Source organism: Eutrema salsugineum, unplaced genomic scaffold (genome assembly GCF_000478725.1).
Source record: "Eutrema salsugineum unplaced genomic scaffold, Eutsalg1_0 scaffold_14, whole genome shotgun sequence".
NCBI lineage: Eukaryota > Viridiplantae > Streptophyta > Magnoliopsida > Brassicales > Brassicaceae > Eutrema > Eutrema salsugineum.
Window position 1 is genome coordinate 8,486,175 of NW_006256877.1, and position 21,366 is coordinate 8,507,540.

At 38.8% G+C, this 21,366-nt stretch overlaps 1 protein-coding gene across 1 annotated transcript; it reads left to right on the plus strand.

Moving 5' to 3' along the window:
- The first annotated feature begins 58 nt into the window (after positions 1-58).
- LOC18022875 (serine/threonine-protein kinase ATR) lies at positions 59-11,607 on the plus strand. The gene is made up of 15 exons (XM_024158835.1): positions 59-341; positions 446-590; positions 676-794; positions 2,180-2,511; positions 2,650-2,774; positions 2,979-3,123; positions 3,257-3,811; positions 3,886-3,961; positions 4,050-4,353; positions 4,464-5,711; positions 6,087-9,468; positions 9,572-10,141; positions 10,333-10,953; positions 11,034-11,228; positions 11,339-11,607. Exons 1-15 carry the CDS (start codon positions 161-163, stop codon positions 11,486-11,488), a joined length of 8,148 nt encoding a protein of 2,715 aa, XP_024014603.1. The 5' UTR covers positions 59-160; the 3' UTR covers positions 11,489-11,607.
- Positions 11,608-21,366: the final 9,759 nt, after the last annotated feature.

The following is a 21,366-nucleotide window of genomic DNA, read 5'->3' on the forward strand; positions in this document are numbered from 1 at the left end:
ATTATAAATATGAATCTTCGTCAACTTCCATTATAATTGTAACTCAAGCCAAATTGTGGGCCAATAGCATAAGCTGTGCGCGATTCACTACAGTTGGGCCTGTTCTCTGTCTCTATAAATTTATAAATCAACATTAATCTGTTGAAGGACAATAAAAGAAATGGCGGAGGACAATAATCTGTCAAGCCTGGTTTACGAACTCCGTGAACGGGTGGCAGCATCCTCCTTGACTCCGGCTAACAACCTTGGTCACTCTTCCAGAGTTGATGACGATGCTCTAGAGATTCGATTTCGTGCTGTCATCCCAAATCTTTTGAAATCCTACGTTGTCTTGTCTCTCGGTACTTAAAAACTATTGTGGGATCATGGAATTATTTTTTATGGCTAGAATTATACATATACAAGAACTTGTTAGGTTAATCTGGGATGGGATTTTCTATTACAGGTAATGGAAGGGAAGTTACAGCTGTTCTGAAGCTTGTTGGTCATACAGCAAGGATCCTCCCTGGAGTTTTCTATCATGGAGATCCTGCTGCTATTCTCCCTGTGATTGCTCATATTATGCCTTTTTTTTCAGAACCAGATTTTCTGTAAGTGACTAGAGATTTCACTCTATGCACATCACTTTTCAGCAAAGACCCGAGTTTCGCTTTAATCCCTTTTCTTGCTAACCAGTTGCAGTCCTGGGCATGGAGTAATACTTGAAACTCTTGCATCTCTCTTAATGTTACTGCGTTCCAACTCAAGGATGGCTTACCGGATGTTCTTCCGTGACGCTTTGCAGGCCGTTGAAGGTAAGAGTCTAAAATTTACAACTTTCTTCCCTGTTTATCGTAATGATTTGGCCTGATAAGCATTTTCATGGACCATTTATTCTTTTTTTTTTCTTTTTCAAAATATCCCTAAATTCTTTTCAGTTTGTTCCACTAATCTTACAACTAGGGATTAATCCGCGCTGTAGCGCATGAGACATATTTTTGACCTTCAATTAACTTAAATAATTTTATAAAAACAGTTATTTTATAATAACATTTATTATTATAAAGTTTACGATAATATAATGCATATTTTTGTGAATTTTGAAAAATAAATTGATCCGTATATAACTTTTTTTTTGTTTGAATTATAAAAAATAAGTTAATCCGTATATGAAGTTATTTTATAAACGTGTAAAGCAAAAAAAGCTATTTTTAACACGTTGGCATTAAACTAAAATATTATTTAGACTAATATATAAAATATTATAATATTATAATTATCAACTCTAATTTGCATCATTTAATAACTGGGTTTTAAAATGTGTCCACAAACTATAAAAATGTTTTTATCTTTTTAACTATATATGAAAATAATATAATACTCTTTACACTTAGGTTTGATATATAAAAAAATAAATATACAACAAACTATATTTAGTTTTAAAAGAAAAATTATAATATTTAGTAGATTGAATATATTATCTATTTTAAAAACTAATATTTTGAATTGCGAGAATTTTTTTGTGGGATATTAAAAAATTAGAATTATAATTCGTTCATATCGAACTAACCCGTTTACCTAACATGTTTTGTATTAGATTAAAATTTAATAATGAATTATAATATGCACCGTTCAATAACTCTCACTTCATCACAATTTTTTTTATTGAAAAAATCAACTTTCTTATATCAAATTTTTAGTAAAAATAACTAAAAAAAATATTTGTATATAATCAATTAAATATAGCAAAATATTGTAAAAAATATTTCACCATTTTTTTAATATCATAACTTTGAATCTTGACTTTTATATTATGTAATTATAAAAAAAATATTTTCGCGTTTTTTAATTAAATACACTCGAAAAAAATAAAAAAACTATCATATTTTTAAATTCAGAAATTAAATAATAAATATACTCTATTAAATGAAAAACAAAGACTTTTCATATTTTATCAATAGATTTGAAAGACAACTATATCCTTTCCAATTTTAATTATTTTTGTTATTTGTAATGACATATCATGTAATATTTTACAAAATAAAGGTTACTTTTAAAATGTCTACTCAAATAATAATTATTATATAGAGATGACCAACTTTACTATTGGAGATAGTTTCTTGAAAAACTGACTTCACGTTCTATGGTTCCTAAAGACTTCAACTTAAATTGGACTAACATCCCTTTTGTATGTGTCCAGATATGCAACCTATTGCATCACTTCATTCCAATGACTTGGAACTCTGTGAATCTCACATTCCATTTAGGTGTTTCTGTTTGTCCTTTTCTGGAATTTGGGGGGATTCTTGTCATCTTTGTGATCTGCCAGATACTAATAAGCCCAGAGATGGGGACGGTATTGTGTTGAACTTATTGGGAGCCAAACGATGGCAACCTTTTGCTACTTGTATCATTAAACTCATCTGCAAATGCCTAACTGAGGGGACACTCTACGTCGAGGGTCTAATCCATACATCCTTTGTTAAGGCTGCTTGTTCATTAGTATGTTGTGGTGGTGCAGATGTTCAGATGGTGAGTTTCTCTTTATTCATATGCTTGGTAATTTGGTTTATCTTTGATCGGTAGTTAGTGTAACTAGTTCATTTAATTTTCTTTAAAGATGTAATGATTTGTTGTGACTCTAATCTGACATCTGATTTTAAATTGCAGGCATGTTTTGAATTTGTCTCTCTTGTTGGATCAATCCTTAGTTTCAACATACTCCCTCATGTGGGATTGATACAGTCAATCATCCTCATTCTAAGTACAGATGAAGAAGGACTTCCTGTGTACAGGTGTGTGCCCTAACATATCGAAGCACAACTACTATTGTTTTATTTTGCCATTATTATAAATTTATCAAATAAAATTGGATCTTCTCTACTTACCTTTCTCCCACTTGTGTGGAACATATCTTGGATAAGCAAATATTTTCCTATGTAATTTAGAATAAAGACTTACCTTCACTTTGAACTTCCAATTTTGGGGTTGTGTTACAGGAATGCGGTATATGATTCTACCATTGGTCGCTGTCTTATGACAGTATATTCCAGCTGTTCTGATGACGATGTCAAACAAACTGCAGAGAGTTTAGTGTTGGTCTTCCCTCATGCATTACAGAGAACAAAGAGTGAGGAGCTAAAGGTATATTTGGATATATTTCTTCCCATACACATGTTTCACTCCTATGAATTTTTAATCAGTTCTTTTATTTTTTACTTGTTGTTGCCCATTCAACAACTATATAAGAAATCATATTGGGTATTTATGTTTGTAGGCTTCCTTGTGCAATGCGTATGTGCGGATTGTGAAATCTTGTCCTCCTTGTATTTGGAAGCTAAATTGCCTTCTAGAGTTGCTTCATCTTTCAGAACCTTGTTTACAATTGATAGAATGTTTTGAAGCACTTCTCGTTGTTCTTGGACCTGATTTTGTTCGAGGTGAGACAACCAAATGTGGTAGTTATACATCAACAGCTAGTGATAAACCTGTCAAGGGGATTAACGTTGGACAAAAAAGGCATATTAAGGATGAGAGTACCCACAAAAAGAAGCGCCAAAAAGTTGGTGTTGATACTCAACAAGGGGGCTACTTTGCCACTAATGTTGCCGATGAGATCAATGAAAAAGATGTTGCTAGTCTGCGTGGGATGCTTATTTCAACAGTGGAATCTTTAAAGCCTCCACCTGATGGACTTAGTCTGTTACGGCCTGAAGTTTCAGTAGTGGCACTTAGCATTCTCACCAATGCCGTTTGTTTATGTCCGTGGACTGAAATGATTTATCGCTTGTTTCACCAGATGTTTGCCTGGATTCCATGGATAACTGAGCAGGTAACAGAAACTCCCCAATCCCTATTCTTATATTAACATTTTCATTTTCAGTATTTTTTAATATTTTTATGTAGGTTGAGAAAAATAATCCAATCATGTTCGATGTTTCTTTTTACTTGGAAGGAATTCACAATGTGCTACTCGTGCCTGGTAATTTTCCTTGTCCATGAAGTCTGACATTTCCTTTGCTTATACAAGTTTCGACCATCATTTCTTAATGTATTCAATCTTTCAATAGATTTGGATTTACAATATGAATATACGAGTAATGGGAATGAGTTGGATGCCATACAAGTCTTGTTAAAGCTTCCTTGGACGCACTTTCTGCTGTTTGAGAAGCATAGCTCTCTATTAAAGTCTAAGTGCTTGTCTGTGGGGATATGGATAAAGCTTGGTTTACGTGATGAGAGTTGTTTTGATATCTTTGATATGGCTCTTTCTGATGTTTTTGAACAAGTGCGAGCTGTCGCTGTTATCTCCATGCCACTGAAAGTTCTTTTCTCTGATCTTGATGCCCTTTCCTATATATTACGAAGGCTGGAGTAAGTTAATGAAAAAAAAATGACATAATAATCAAAGTTCATATTGCTCTTTTTGCTCACAGTTCCTTTTAAAGATATAGCTTAACTGTTCATTGGTCTTAAATTTATAGGCGTTTGTTGAAAGAAGAGCGTTTGATGGTTAAAAGAACCATTCCTCAGTCTCTTGGCTTCTTGTCGTGCCTTTATGGATCAAGTACTACTGGCTCAGAAAAAACTTCATGCCATTTATTCCTGCATGAAGATATAGAGAAAGATGAAACTCTAAACTGTCTACTTCAAGGATTTCAGTGTTCAAAGTGTGATAAATCTATCAAAGGCAAAGATGAGAAGCATTTCAAAATCATAGAGACTCCGGATATGGTGAATATGGAAATGAATCATCATCGTGATTACTCTAACCTTCAATCCTTATATTTTAATCTTCTCTATGACGAGTCTTGTGAAGAGATTCAACTAGCTTGTGTAGAAGTAATACGACGAATTCTTGGCCACACAGCTCCAGATATTCTGGTCAGAACAAGGTCTCAATGGATTAGAAGCCTTCAATATCTGTTACTTCATGTAAATACAGATGTAAGGGAAGCATTCTGTGCCCAAATTGGTATCTTTGTACAGCATCCTATTATGAGTTGTTTGTTTCTGGATGAAGAGGCTATGGAAAAAAGTTGCGAAAGGAATTTTTTTAATTTGATTGAGCATTCTCTAGCAACAGCTAAGGATATTCTTGTCATCCGGACACTCTTGGAAACGGCAGCTGAAGTTATGGTAGCGGTTGATATTACCAGTGAGCTTTTCTTGTTTTCTCTTTTCCTGCTGATTGATCAGCTTGATCATCCAAACTTGATAGTCCGAATAAATGCGTCAAGGTTAATAAATCGGTCTTGCTACATCCATGTGAAAGGGGGATTTGCGATGCTACTTTCCAGAGCTGCACATATTCAAAATGAGTTGTTTCATCATTTATCCGTCAGGTTGATCAACGATCCAAATGTGGTAAGAGAATTTGCAGAGGCTGTTTTGGGTGTTAAAACTGAAGAACTTGTGAGGAAAATGGTCCCCGTTGTTCTTCCTAAGTTGTTGGTATATTGGCAGGAAAATGATCAGGCAGCCAATACCTTGAATGAAGTGGCCAAGTTATTAGACACAGAAGTGGTATCTCTAATAGTAAATTGGCTACCCAGAGTTCTTGCTTTTGCTCTGAATCAAAAAGAAGAGAAGAATCTCCTCGCAGTTTTGCAATTGTATCACTCACAGATTGGTTCGAACAACAAAGAAATTTTTGCTGCTGCATTGCCTGCACTCTTAGATGAGCTTGTGTGCTTTGTGGACATTGCTGATACATTCGAGACAGATAGACGGTATGTACTTGCGTAGCTTCAGATCTCTTGGAGCAGAAATTAGTAGTTAATAGTATGAAATTTTTCTACATCTTTTCTTTTGTTTGATTTCTTTGGTTCAGAAGTATTTATTAGAAGGAATGTGACACCTATTCGCTTTTAAAAGTGTGAATGCGTGCATGTTCTTTTGAGCTCTCTCTGCATGTTAACAGTTCCATATTGTGCTCATTCACATTTACATGTCAACCGAACCAGTTAGAGAGTGTTGGTTTTCAAAAGCCTTGAAAGGAAAATGCAATCATCATTTTAAACATATAATTGAACGTCCAAGGAGATTTTTTGGTTTTTTTGTTTGTTTATGACATGCTGTTTGATTTCAATATTTTGCTTATGCAGGCTACAAAGACTACCTGAGGCAATAAAGAAGATCTCAAAAGTTTTAACAAATGCAGAAGATCTTCCTGGATTTTTACAAAGCCATTTTGTTGGACTCCTTAACAGTATCGACAGAAAAATGCTTCATGCAGATGATATTTTTCTTCAAAAACAAGCATTGAAGCGTATTAAGCTGCTCATTGAGATGATGGGCCACTATCTCAGCACATATGTGCCTAAGCTTATGGTTCTTCTTATGCATGCCATTGACAAAGATGCACTTCAAAGCGAGGGTCTCTTGGTCTTACATTTTTTTACAAAAAAGTTGGCTGCCGTATCACCATCTAGCATAAAGCATGTGATTTCTCAGGTTTTTGCGGCACTTATACCCTTCTTAGAGAGAGAGAAAGAAGGTCCCCATGTATATCTAGACGATGTGGTGAAAATTCTTGAAGAACTTGTTTTGAAGAATAGAGATATACTAAAGCAGCACATCTGTGAGTTCCCCCTCTTACCTAGCATACCTTCTTTAGCAGAATTGAACAATGCTATTCAAGAAGCACGTGGATTAATGAGCCTGAAGGATCAGTTACGAGATATTGTAAATTGTATGAAACATGAGAATTTGAATGTTAGATACATGGTGGCATGTGAGCTAAGCAAATTGCTGTATCGGAGAAATGAAGATGTTACTGCATTAATTGCCGGTGAACTTATCTCAGACATGGAGATCTTAAGCTCTTTGATCACATCTTTACTACAGGGATGTGCAGAAGAATCACGAACTACAGTGGGTCAGAGATTGAAGTTAGTCTGTGCAGACAATCTTGGAGCAATAGGTGCTATTGACCCCGCCAAAGTGAGAGTTGTTTCATCCAACCGTTTTAAAATCCAATGCTCAGATGATGATCTTATCTTCGAGCTGATTCACAAACATTTAGCCAGAGCTTTTAGAGCTGCACAGGATACAATCATACAAGACTCGGCTGCTCTTGCCATACAGGAATTACTAAAGATTGCTGGTTGTGAACCATCATTAGCTGAAAATGTTGTTGTCTTTACGCCACAGGAACGTGTGCAACTTAAATCTGGTTCTAGAAAATCAGGAGGTAGCAATGAAGTGAATGAGAGAGGACAAAAATTATGGGACCGGTTCTCAAACTATGTTAAAGAACTAATAGCTCCCTGCTTGACTTCAAGGTTTCAGCTTCCAAATGTATCCGACCCTGGGTCAGCTGGACCAATTTATCGGCCTTCTATGTCATTCAGAAGGTGGCTATCCTACTGGATAAAAAATTTGACAGCACATGCAACTGGATCCCGTGTAAGCATATTTGCTGCTTGTCGAGGCATAGTGCGTCACGATATGCAGACAGCTACTTATCTTTTACCATATTTAGTTCTAGATGTTGTTTGCCATGGGACTGAGGCAGCACGGCTTAGCATTTCAGAAGAGATCCTTTCGGTTCTTGATGCTGCTGCATCAGAAAATAGTGGGGTGACAATAAACAGCTTTAGTGTTGGTCAAAGTGAAGTTTGTGTTCAAGCTATTTTCACGCTTCTTGATAACCTTGGGCAATGGGTTGACGATGTGAAGCAAGGAGTAGCACTCTCATTGTCTATGCAGTCACCAGGCGGTAGGCAAGTTGCACCCAAATCAAAAGACCAGGTTTCAACTTCAACAACAGAACATGATCAACTTCTTATACAATGTAAATATGTGTTGGAGCTTTTGCTTGCTATACCAAAGGTGACCCTTGCTAGGGCATCATTCAGGTGTCAGGCTTATGCTAGGTCATTGATGTACCTCGAATCCCACGTACGTGAAAAGTCGGGCTCCTTAAATCCCGCAGCTGAGAAGACAGGCATCTTTGAAAACGCTGATGTTTCTTCTCTGATGGGAATATACAGCTGCCTTGATGAGCCTGATGGTCTTTCAGGCTTTGCAAGTTTAAGCAAATCGTTAAGCTTGCAAGACCAGTTGTTGATAGATAAGAAATCTGGTAACTGGGCAGAAGTTTTTACTGCATGTGAACAAGCCCTTCAGATGGAACCAACATCAGTTCAAAGACACTCAGATGTTCTTAATTGCTTACTTAACATGTGCCACCATCAAACAATGGTCACCCATGTTGACGGACTAATTTCCAGAGTGCCTGAGTACAAGAAAACGTGGTGCACACAAGGTGTACAAGCTGCATGGAGACTTGGAAAGTGGGACTTGATGGATGAGTATCTTGGTGGAGCTGATGAAGAAGGTCTACTCTTCAGTAGCTCAGACAGTAATGCCTCTTTTGACAGAGATGTTGCAAAGATTCTCCAAGCAATGATGAAGAAGGATCAGTACTCTGTAGCTGAGAGAATAGCAATTTCCAAACAAGCTCTCATTGCTCCTCTAGCTGCTGCAGGCATGGACTCCTATACACGAGCTTATCCTTTTGTTGTCAAACTTCACTTGCTAAGGGAGCTAGAGGACTTCCAGGCGCTTCTTATTGGGGATTCATATTTGGAGAAATCATTTAGTACAAGTGATCTTGTGTTTTCAAAAGTAGTAGATAACTGGGAGAACCGACTCAGGTTTACTCAATCATCATTGTGGACAAGGGAACCTCTCTTAGCTTTCCGAAGGCTTGTCTTTGGTGTCTCTGGGCTTGGTGCTCAAGTTGGGAACTGTTGGCTTCAATATGCAAAGCTTTGCCGTCTGGCTGGACACTATGAGACAGCTCACAGGGCAATTTTGGAAGCTCAGGCTTCCGGTGCGCATAATGTTCACATGGAAAAGGCAAAACTACTTTGGATCACTAGGCGTTCGGACAGTGCCATTATAGAACTACAACAGTCTCTTTTGAATATGCCTGAGGGAATTGTTGACTCCACTGTAATTTCTTCTGTCAATAGCTTATTGATGGCTCCCCAAAATCCAGAGCCAACAGTTCGTAACACACAATCTTTTAATGACAAAAAAGATGTTGCGAAGACTCTTCTTTTGTATACCAAATGGATCCATTCCAGTGGGCAAAAACAAAAGAAAGATGTTTTGAATCTTTACACCCAAGTCAAGGACCTGCTGCCCTGGGAGAAGGGATATTTCCACTTGGCTAAGTATTATGATGAACTATATGTTGATGCACGAAAATGTCAACAAGAGAGCTTGGTATTGAGCTCTGCAGGTAGCAAAAAAAGTTCTGTCTCTTTGAACTCAAGCAGTGAGAAAGCAGGGTGGGATTACCTATTCAAGGGGATGTATTTCTATGCGAAGGGACTTCACAGTGGGCACAAGAAACTCTTTCAGGCACTTCCGAGGTTGTTAACACTATGGTTTGACTTTGGTACTGTCTACCAAATGAGTGGTTCAGTAAGAAATAAGGAATTGAATAAGGAATTGAAAAGTACTCATACAAAGGTGGCGATTATGGACTCTTTCTTCTTCTTTTTTTTTATAGCTCTTTGGTATCTAATACTTTCTTATTTCATATGTATATATATATTTTTTATTCTTTTGACAGATAATGAGTTTAATAAGGGGCTGCTTAAAGGATCTGCCAACCTATCAATGGTTAACTGTGCTGCCTCAGTTGGTTTCTAGAATCTGTCACCAGAATGGGGAAATTGTACAAATGGTTAAAAATATCATCATTTCTGTTCTACATCAATTTCCTCAGCAAGGGCTCTGGATTATGGCAGGTGTTTCAAAATCTACTATTCCTGCTAGGAGGGAAGCAGCTGCAGAAATCATACAAGGTGCACGGAAAGATTTTAACCAAAGTGACAGAGGCCACAATCTGTTCGTTCAGTTTGCTAGTTTGACTGATCATTTGATTAAACTGTGCTTCCATGGGGGACAACCAAGATCCAAGATTATCAATATAGCGACTGAATTCAGCGCCTTGAAAAGAATGATGCCGCTGGATATCGTCATGCCAACTCAACAGTCACTTACCGTTACCCTACCAGCATTCGATATGAACAATAATGAACGATACTCTACCAGTGTCTTTTCTGGTTCAGATCTACCTACTATTTCTGGTATAGCTGATGAAGCCGAGATACTTTCATCCCTTCAGCGCCCAAAGAAGGTACGGTTTACTGTTTTCACATATTGGAAACGTCAACCTAATTCCATATGGTCCTCTACAATACTCTTTGCTTATATATCCTTTTGTAGGTCTCCTAATATGCTGCATTATACAATACCATAAATACATTTCATCTTTAAGAATCATTATTGAAATATGCCTTACCAATAGATTATATTATGTATATTCAGATCATTCTGCTGGGAAATGATGGTATAAAGTATCCTTTTCTCTGCAAGCCCAAGGATGATCTCAGGAAAGATGCTCGGATGATGGAATTTACTGCAATGATAAACCGCTTACTATCCAAATATCCCGAAAGCAGGCGAAGGAAGTTATATATCCGTACATTTGCAGTAGTTCCTCTCACTGAAGACTGTGGTATGGTTGAGTGGGTGCCACACACACGTGGACTCCGCCATATTTTACAAGATATATACATTTCTTGTGGGAGATTTGACCGGCAGAGAACAAATCCTCAAATTAAAAGAATATATGATCAGTGTGCTGTAAATAAGGAATATGAGATGCTGAAGACCAAGATCCTCCCTATGTTCCCTCCACTTTTCCATAAATGGTTCTTGACAACGTTTTCTGAACCAGCTGCTTGGTTTAGGTCACGTGTAGCGTATGCTCACACCACAGCAGTTTGGTCCATGGTTGGGCACATTGTTGGACTTGGTGACCGTCATGGAGAAAATATACTCTTTGATTCAACTTCAGGTGATTGTGTTCATGTAGACTTCAGTTGCTTATTTGACAAAGGCTTACAACTGGAGAAACCTGAGTTGGTGCCATTCAGATTGACCCAGGCAAGAAACTGAAAAATCGTTTGTCTTCTTCTTTTGATTTGTTATTAAAATAACCTTGTGAATGTTTTGCCAAACCACAGAACATGATTGATGGTTTGGGCATCACTGGGTATGAAGGCATCTTCATGAGGGTATGTGAAATCACTCTCACGGTATTGAGGACACATAGGGAGACATTGATGAGCATCCTGGAGACCTTCATCCACGATCCTCTTGTGGAGTGGACAAAATCACACAAATCAAGCGGGGTAGAAGTTCAGAACCCACATGCTCAGGTTTGCATGATCATATGATGCTTTTCTTACATGTCAACCAATGGCATTCAGACCTCTTTATTTTTTATTTTCTAATTGCATGAGATAAACACATGTTTTGGTAATTATAGCGCGCCATAAGCAGCATTGAAGCCCGGCTGGGTGGGGTGATTGCTGATGTTCCTCTACCGGTAGAAGGTCAGGCTCATCGGTTAATTGCCGATGCAGTCTCACTTGAAAATCTTGGGAAGATGTACATCTGGTGGATGCCTTGGTTTTGATGTAAATCTCTTAAATATCACAGTCCTAACAATTGTTGTTGGTTGCACACTACACTAGTTTTGCGTTGTGCCACTTATGTTAATGCAGAAAGATATGCAGATGAAAATATTTTATGAAATTGTGAGACTAGGAGTGTGAAACTCTTGTTCAATAGATTTCAGTTGATTCTTTATGTCAACATGGGTGGCTACAAATCTTTTTTACTGTAATATTTCAACTCAAATTGAAATTGCAGTGATCCGAGCTAACTATATGATCCTAAGGATTTACGCTTGTACGATATTTTATTTATGTATAATCTTCATCTGAAGGAACCTATATTTATATAAATTCTTCATCTGATATAACTATTTCTATAAATATATTAAGAGAATTCCATTAGTAAAATATAGTATAAGCTTATAGTATAACGCACAAAAGGATTTAAACTGTGGAGGCAACAAAAGGCGAAAGACACCACGTAAATTAGTTGCACGCGCACACACAACAAAAAAACACCACGTAAACTACAACAGATTTCATCTTAGTCAGGAAACTATTAATGTCATTGCAAAACTGAAGCAGCATTTATGAATGAGCACACTGAAGACACAAAGGAGTTGGCAACTGAGGAAGCTCTTGAACACTGAAAATTCAACCTTCAACTTAAAAACATTCATTCCTTATCAGTTCCTTGTTTCATAATCCATAAGAACAAAGAGGAAAGAGATGCACACCTTTAAATTTTTCTCTGAGGTATAGAGCTGATCTTGTCTGGGTTTGATCAACCTAGGAAATTATGGTTAAATTTGGATACGTGGACCTTCATCTAATGTATCACGTGTGTGAACATGAAGCTAAATTTAAGGTATTGAAATGTGTAGTTTGAATATGGACATCATCAGGGTTGCTTTATCAACCATGGCCATCATCAAGGATTGTGACATCAAAGCCTTAACAAATATCATCAGTAAGTATAAAATATGCAGATGATGTTTGAGATGAACTATTAACACTCATGACAAAGTGACCACAGCATTTTTTTTCTTCTCTTATTCTCACTGTGTTTTGCGCTTGGGGGTACATGTAGTAATGTGCAGAAATAATGCCACATGGTCACAAACATAGACATCTAATCAATTCATAACTAAACGATCTCACTTTTCTATTAGCAATACTTCTAGATTATGCATACTTGATTTCATTCTATTTCATTTTCAATATTAATTACGGATAAAGAGTATTGTTCCTACAAGTTGTACAAGCAAATAAATACGTGATAATAGAAAGACCTGGACTACAAATAGGCAAAACAAAAGAAAGATTATCCAATTGACTTACTTATCAGTAATAAGTAAAAAAAAAAACAAGAAGGAAATTATATGGGTAAGCACAAATTTGCCGATTTATATTGCTTCCACGATTCTAATTGCATATTGGACCGGTTTAAAAGACCTATAAAATGATTAGCATAGAGAGAATTATATAGGTTTATCCACTGTACGGCGTTCCCATCCGACGGCTGTGATACAACCCGTACAGCTTACACTCAATCTGACGGTGGACAAGAGAAAGATCACATTCTTCAAATCAAAAATCTAACAACAGTCGTCAAGTTTTGGTTTCGGTGGAGACAAACCAAACCAAACCAAACTAGAGAGAGAGAGAGAGAGAGAGAGAGAGAGAGAGAGAATGGCAGCCGCAGCTCTCTTCGCAGCCCGACCCAACCGCCTTAGCTCAGCCTCTGATGTTCCTCTCCATCGCCTGTTTCTTGTTCCTTTTTCACCACAGTTTGAGCATCTTCTTCAGAGTCTTCGAACAGGCCTATAGTGTTTATTGGAGAAACTGGGTTTAGGGATGACCTCCTCATCAATCATTTCTATAATCTCCACATGACGAGGCAGCAATTTCTCCATAAGTTCTAAACTCCACTTCTCCAGAGCCTCAGGCAAGACTGTATGGTTTGTATATGCAGAGCCGTACCCAGATATACCGAACCCGTAAGCAATATTCAAAAAAAATTCTAGTTAATCCGTTTTATGTGTTAAAAACTTTAATTAACCATCTTCATCTCATATTCATATCAAACCAATTCAAAATATATAAATAAATAATAATATCATCATTTCAAATTCATATAAAACCATTATCAATAATCATTATCCTAAATAAAATAAATAAAAATCAGATTAACAAATCATAAATCAAACTAATTATGATATTAGATGAAATAAAATTATAATTAAAATTTTTTAACAATTGGCAAATAGTTTTTGATTATGTGGTTGTTCATAAAGAAGAAAAAGAAAGTAAAAAAAATTAAACTTTAACAAAAAAATGGAGAGTTGAAAATGTAGTTTTATATATAAAAAATTAATTTATCTAATTGTTTAGATGACTTTGTATGTTGTTCTAATATTATATTATGTTATTAAAATAGTCACTAATTTTATTAAAGAACTTATTTTTGTTTTTAAACAAAATCTAAATCATTTAATCTTAATAATTAATAATACTAATAATTAATATAAATTGGACCATTCAACTCTTTTTTAAAATAATGGCCTGTAGGCCAATGTTTCAAATCTTATCACATAGACACGGGTCTGTGTATATGCCACAGTGATAAGCACTTCCATAGAACATATTCTCGAAGCATGAACAAGAAGCCGTTGGAAACAAGGGAAGCAGCTGATGATGTGGCAAATTCAAATGAAGAAGAGTAAAGCAAAGACTTCGAATGAAGAATAGGGTTTGCTGTTACGAGTGTGAGTCGTTTATAAATGAGATAGGAGGGAGATTGAGTTCTTTATGCTTGTTTGTTGTAAACTCTAGACGCTATGAGTCTGAGCTAGATCGTTATGAGATATTGAATCTACTTGCATTCGCCATGAGAGTGTAACTAGATTTGCATACAAGCTTTTACAATTGTAATACATTCTCTACAATCAATACAATCGTCTCTTTCATCTCTTCTTTCTCTATCATTGGTGCGGTGAAAAAAGATGAATCCAACGCGACGAATCCAGATTCAAGATATGACATCGACACCAAACGACTCGCCTGCAGGATCGCGATTTCCAGATGAGTTCGAAGATTCGGAATTGGCGATGAAGGATCAACTAACATTTCTCATTTCTCGCAGGAGGATACAAACGACTATGTGCAGCGTCAACACAAGCAGAAGCAAAGATAGTCACCATTGACGAGAAACTCAACTCATTAATGGCGATGATGGAGAAAATAGTATCACAAATATCATCAAGCAACGTAAATCAATCCAAACAACCTCAAGAATCTTAAAATCCGAATCAGGTACCAATCGTTAACTTGGAACAAAACCGGATGGATCAATCGCTAGGTCATCGAGCTGGGAACTTGAACTTAGAAAATCGAGAGAGTTTACTTAAGAAAATAGAAATGCCAACTTGTGATGGTTCAAAGTTGTATGACTGGATTGGAGATGTGGAACACTTCTTTGATGGGAAAGTACAGAGATATGGAGAAGCTAGATCTGGTACCGTTGTGTTTAGAAAGAGAAGTCAAGAAATGGTTTGGTTGGGTACTACAAAGAGGTGGACTTAGAAGTTGGGAGGATATCAAACAAAGACTGATTCTGAGATTTGCGAAATCGATTGATGATGAACCAGAAACAAGACTATTCTCACTAAGACAGACAGGTTCAGCACATAAATATGTTTCAGAATTCGAGGATTTATCTACTCAAGTAGCAGGAATCACAGATCAGCATTTGGAAAGGATATTCTATATTGGATTATTATCTGAAATGAAGGAGGCTATAAAAATGAAAGAACCGAGAGGACTCCAAAACCAGATTGCTGCGGTATTGACAATGGAAACTAGTACCTTCTGCAAAGTGGTAGGAGATGTTTCGAAATCAAGTGGTAATCAACACAGACTGAGTGGTGGCGCACAGTGCGTTCATATGGATCATACAACAGTCAGAGAATCGGATACAACAAAGAAAATACGTCTGAGAATCTGAACTAGCAGATGCAAGGGAAACCACAATCGGGAAAACAGGATACTAAACAAGTTAAAGAGGGTACTAACAGTCATCAAAATACTAACAGTCATCAACGGATATGAAATGGAAGTTCTACACGAAGATGATGAGGAATATGAGGGTGAACAGACAAGTGAAACATCAGAACTCAGGTTATTATCCTTAACTCATTTCTGGGAAGACACTCGCCAAAGACAACAAAACTACGACGTAGTATCGGCAAAACCGAGGTGATAGTCATGCTCGATAGTCGAGCATCGCACAACTTCATCAATCCTGAAGTGGTGCAAAGGTTGCACTTGAAAGTTTCTGCAGATAGCAATCTAGATGTGTTGTTATGCAATGGAATCACGGTTAAAGGCATAGGAACTTGCTGTGATGTCACATTCCAATTGTCTAATGTGGACTTCACATCTGACTTCATCTCTCTAGAACTGGGAATGGTTGATGTAATACTCGGTATTCAATGGCTAGAAACCCTTGGGAAGTGTATGATAGACTGGAAGGCACAAGAGATGTCTTTCACATATCAAGAAAGACAAGTCACTCTATACGGAGATCCAAGTCTACACGACCTCAAGTACTCTTTCAAGTCATTGTCTCCAGTCTATATTGTTGGAACAAGAGGAAGAGAAGTGATGTTGTCCAACACTATAGTCACATGAACTACACCAGAGATTCCACAAGAGATTGTTCAACTTTTAGAACAATTCACAGAGGTATTTGCTATTCCTAAAGGATTACCTCCAATCTGGGAACATGATCACTCCATAACATTGACTCCGGGTACAACAACAGTATCTGTTAGACCATACCGATACCTTCATGCGAGCAAAGTCATCATGGAGAAGATGGTCTCGGATATGTTAGAAACAGGAATCATCAGACCAAGCACAAGTCCATTCTCAAGCCCTGTAGTATTGGTCAGAAAGAAAGATGATTCATGGAGATTCTGTGTGGATTACAAAGCCCTAAACCGAGCTACTGTACCAGAAAAATACCCTATACCAATTATTGATCAGCTACTTGATGAACTACACGGTGCTACAATATTCTCAAAGCTTGATCTCCGTTCAAGTTATCATCAGATATGAATGAAAGAAACAGACATAGAAAAGACAGCTTTCAGGACAGTTGAGGGTCATTATGAATTCTTAGTGATGCCCTTTGGCCTCACAAACGCCCCAGCTACTTTCCAAGCCTTAATGAACAGGATCTTCAAACAATGTCTCAGAGATTTCGTGTTAGTATTTTTTGACGATATATTGATATACAGCAAGAATATTGATCTGCATTGTGAACATTTGAGAGCTGTGTTGAAGGTTTTTGAAGAACAACAGCTCTTTGCGAACAAGAAAAAATGTTTATTCGGCCTACCTCAAGTCGAGTATCTCAGACACATCATTTCAGAAAAGGGAGTTGCAATAGATGCTACAAAGACAGCGGCAATGAAACAATGGCCAACTCCTAAAACTATTAAACAACTGAGAGGATTCTTGGGTTTAACAGGTTACTATCGGAGATTTGTCAGACACTATGGAATGATCGCGAAACCTTTAACTGATTTACTCCGGAAATATCAGTTTACATGGTCAGTTGAAGCACAACAAGCATTTGAAAGACTGAAAACAACGATGATCTCTACACCAGTTTTGGCTCTTCCGGACTTTAACAAGTTGTTTGTGATAGAATCAGATGCTTCCGGATTCGGATTAGGGGTCGTACTAATGCAGTATCGTAATCTGATAGCTTATTTCAGTCATGCCTTGACTCCAAGAGAACAGCTAAAACCTGCATATGAGAGAGAGTTAATGGCAGTTGTTATGGCAGTACAGAAGTGGAAGTATTATCTATTGGGAAGGAAGTTTGCAGTTCACAAAGATCAGAGAAGTCTAAAGTACCTCGTGGAACAGAAAGAGGTGAACATGGAATAGCAACGGTGGTTAACTCGTTTATTGGGGTATGACTTCGATTATTTCTACAAACCAGGTTGTGAAAACAAGGCAGCTGATGGGTTATCTAGAAGCTTACTTCCATCGGATTCATCACTGTCAGTAATATTTATGTCTCTTACAGTACCTACGGTGATTCAGCTTCAAGATCTGTACAATGAAATAGCACATGATGAGACCATTCAGAACAATATCAAGAAGCTACAAGCAAATGGGGAAACCAACAAAAATTACCAAGTTCAGGAAGGACGTTTATGGTATAAGAGACGCTTAGTGATCCCGAAAACATCTAAGTTCATTCCCTTGATATTAAGCGAATGTCATGACAGTAAGATGGGAGGACACTCAAGAGTTCTGAAGACTATGAAAAGAGTGACAAGATCATTTTATTGGGAAGGAATACACCGAACAATTCAACAATACATTGCAGAATGCGAAGTATGTCAAACGCATAAGTATTCAACATTGTCTCCTGCAGGTTTACTTCAACCGTTGCCAATACCGACTCAAGTGTGGTCAGATATATCCATGGATTTCAGTGAAGGCTTCCCAACATCTCACGGGTATAATGTGGTTTTGGTGGTGGTGGATAGATTGAGTAAATATGCTCATTTTTTGGGACTTAATCATCCTTTTTCTGCAACGGATGTCGCAGCTCGATTCAATGCAGAGATTGTGAGACTTCATGGTTACCCACAGAGCATTGTATCTGGCAGAGACAAGATCTTTCTCAGTAAATTTTGGACAGAAGCATTTTGGTTGGCCTGTACACGACTCAAATATAGTACGGCGTTTCATCCGCAAACTGACGGCCAAATGGAGGTGTTAAACCGTTGCTTGGAAACGTATCTAAGATGTTTCGCATCATCACACCCTCGTACTTGGTACAAATTTTTGTCGTGGGCGGAATTGTGGTACAATACATCATTCCACACAGCTTTTAAGACATCTCCTTTTATGGTCGTCTATGGAAGAGAACCTCCAACTATCACTCGATTTGAAGATGGTTCAACAGTTAGTTTTGATTTGGAGATAGCCCTGAGAGAACGTGATGAGATGTTAGACAGGATTAAAGACAATCTAAGAAAGGCTCAAAACATGATGAAGACAAGTGCTGATAAACATCGAAGGAGTGTGGAGTTTAAAGTGGGTACTTGGGTATATTTGAAGCTAAGACCATATCGACAACAATCGGTGGCTCGTCGTTTTTGTCAGAAGTTGGCAGCAAAGTATTATGGCCCTTATGAGGTGATAGAGAGAATCGGCAAAGCGGCGTATAAACTAGCTTTACCACCGGAGACTAGAATTCATCCGGTCTTCCTTGTCTCACAGCTCAAGGAAGCCTTAGGAAAAGATCATTCAGTGCAACTGTTACCTCCGGTGTGTATTGCAGAGGAAGAAGTAGTTCTGATTCCAGAATCGGTGCTGACTTCTCGATGAACAGATTCGGGAGAATGGGAGTTGCTAATTCATTGGGCTGGTAAATCGTCAGCTGATGATACTTGTGTTGTAGGTGGGCTGAGCACAGCCCTCTTTTGGTAATTTTAACCAGGCCCGTTAGCAAATCGGAGAGGCCCAACAAGCTCAAAGAATAACAAGCCCGTTCATAAAGCCAAAACGAGGTCGTTCGAAGAGATGAGCTTCCCATAACAAAGGAGCAGCTCGCCACGTCGACGTTGAAGGAGAAGCTCGCCACGTCGACGTTGATGAAACAGCTCGCCAGCGAGACACTCCGATAGACGGTCGGTCAGGTCTATCTACCCGGCCGCCCAAGCTACTCTGACCGAGATGTAACCTAATTTGAACACTATAAATAGCCCTGTAACATCATTTATTACGGGATCAGTAATCTGAAAAAAAAGACTAAAACACTCGATACTTAAAATCTTCAACTCTTACCTCGTTTACTTGACCTCGTGATATCACCTCGAAAACATCATATCGATCTCACCTCTATTCAAACAAGAATCTCCGAGCTCCACCTAAATACATTTACCTAAATAACCTTGTGTGCGGATACAATACAACAATTGGCGCCCACCGTGGGGCTAAGAGATTTCTTTCTACGCAAAGAGGGGCTCGATAATGTCAGGAATTCAAATCAACGAGACAACTAGTCTACCCATCTCAACTACAACCGAGGAGGGACTTCACGCGTCACCGGTTAACAATCCAGAGACCTCGAATAGGCAATCACCAACGATGAATCCTGTGGAAAACGCAACCTCGCACCCAGAAGCGCAGGACGTAAACCGAAGCACACCAGCTCCAGCTGACGTCGCAACATTATTTGCGACAATGATTGCTCGAATGGAAGAGCTGAATCAACAGACAAGCGCTCGACTGAACGAGCTCGCCGCGGCACAACTTTCTTGTCAAGATCAAGTCAACATATTACACTCGTCAGAGACCCAAGCCCCAGAGAGGCGAGCCCAAGAGATTCAGCGCGTACAAAGTGCTTTATTCGGAGATTCACTCGCACCACCAACAACAGAAAATCATCCAACCTCGAACTGCGATGAGGTGAACATCGGGGCTCCTGAACACGAAGCACGTCGGCTTCAGATAAAAAAACTCACAGCAGGACGAAAAAATGCTCGAAATGAGGGCCAAACTGCGAGCCATGACCTCGCTTGTACATCAAGCAACTAGCTCGGCACCTGAGATCGACCGTGTGTTGAAAGAAAGCCAAAGCACACCGTTCACGACCCGAATCACCGATTTCCCGATAAGAACTCAAGTGAAGTTCAATCTCCTGACGTATACTGGCAACTCTGACCCAAGCCAATTTATGGCCGCGTTCAGCATTCAAATGGGCCGAGCACGATTCACCCCCGAGGAGAAAGATGCAAGCTTTTGCCAACTGTTCGTCGAAAATCTCAGCGGCACGGCCCTCGTCTGGTTCTCTAAGTTAAAGGTGAACTCGATTGACAGCTACCAAGCATTGTCGACTGCATTCCTCAAGAGGTACATGATGTATATCCAAGGCGCAGTTTCCAGTGCCGACCTCTACCAGATCAAACAAGGCGAAAAAGAATCCCTTCGGTCTTTCATCGACAGGTTCAATGCGATCGTTTCTCGGATCACCGTGACTGACGAAGCATCGCTGCCCGCTCTTCGGAATGCCCTGCGAATCGATTCGAAGTTTCGGGACAGCCTCAAGTTCAGCAAACCCCGAACTCTCGAAGACGCGCTTCACCGTGCCACCTTATACATCGAGGACGAGCAAGAAAAACAGATCGCGTCACCAGCAAAAGCTGCGCCGAAACAGCAACCCCACAAAGAAATCCCCAAACAAGATTATCAGGAACCTCGACAACACCTAGACAATAACTATTGAGGTGACAATCGCCGAGGAGCGACGTATAACATCAGCACTCCACAACAACAAAATCGCCAATATCAAAACCAATCGAACACCTGGCAACGAGGAGATCGCGGGGAGGCACGACCTTTCTGCGACTATCACAACAAATACGGTCACCCAACTGCGATGTGTCGCGAACTACAGGCATATTTGCTCGCCAAATATCGAAAGGGGGAGATCGCATTACCAAACCAGCCTCAAAACGCCGCGCCACGAAACATCGAAGCAACGGCTCCCACCGAGCAACTTCCGCCTCCTCCCCCAACGAATGAGCGATTCAACGACGATCTCGCAAAGAGAGATCGAGGTAACCAACCTCGAGGTGACACCCCTCTGGCATCTCGAAAGAAGGTGTTCTTTATCATGGGAGGCCTATCGATGTGTAATGATTCCGTCAGGTCAATAAAAAAGTACGGCCGCCAGGTCATGCTCGCACAAAAATGGCAAGTCAAAAGTCCCAAGACCGCCAATAGTGATGCGGTCACATTCACCGAGGCCGACACGAAAGGAGTCGACATGCCACACAACGATCCGCTTGTGGTCGAGCTGCGG

Excerpts from the sequence above, each read along its gene's own strand:
- LOC18022875 (XM_024158835.1), top strand. The coding sequence starts at position 161 with ATGGCGGAGGACAATAATCTGTCAAGCCTGGTTTACGAACTCCGTGAA. Across the intron at positions 342-445 it reads CTACGTTGTCTTGTCTCTCG|GTAATGGAAGGGAAGTTACA; the intron begins GTACTTAAAAAC and ends TTTCTATTACAG. Across the intron at positions 795-2,179 it reads CGCTTTGCAGGCCGTTGAAG|ATATGCAACCTATTGCATCA; the intron begins GTAAGAGTCTAA and ends GTATGTGTCCAG.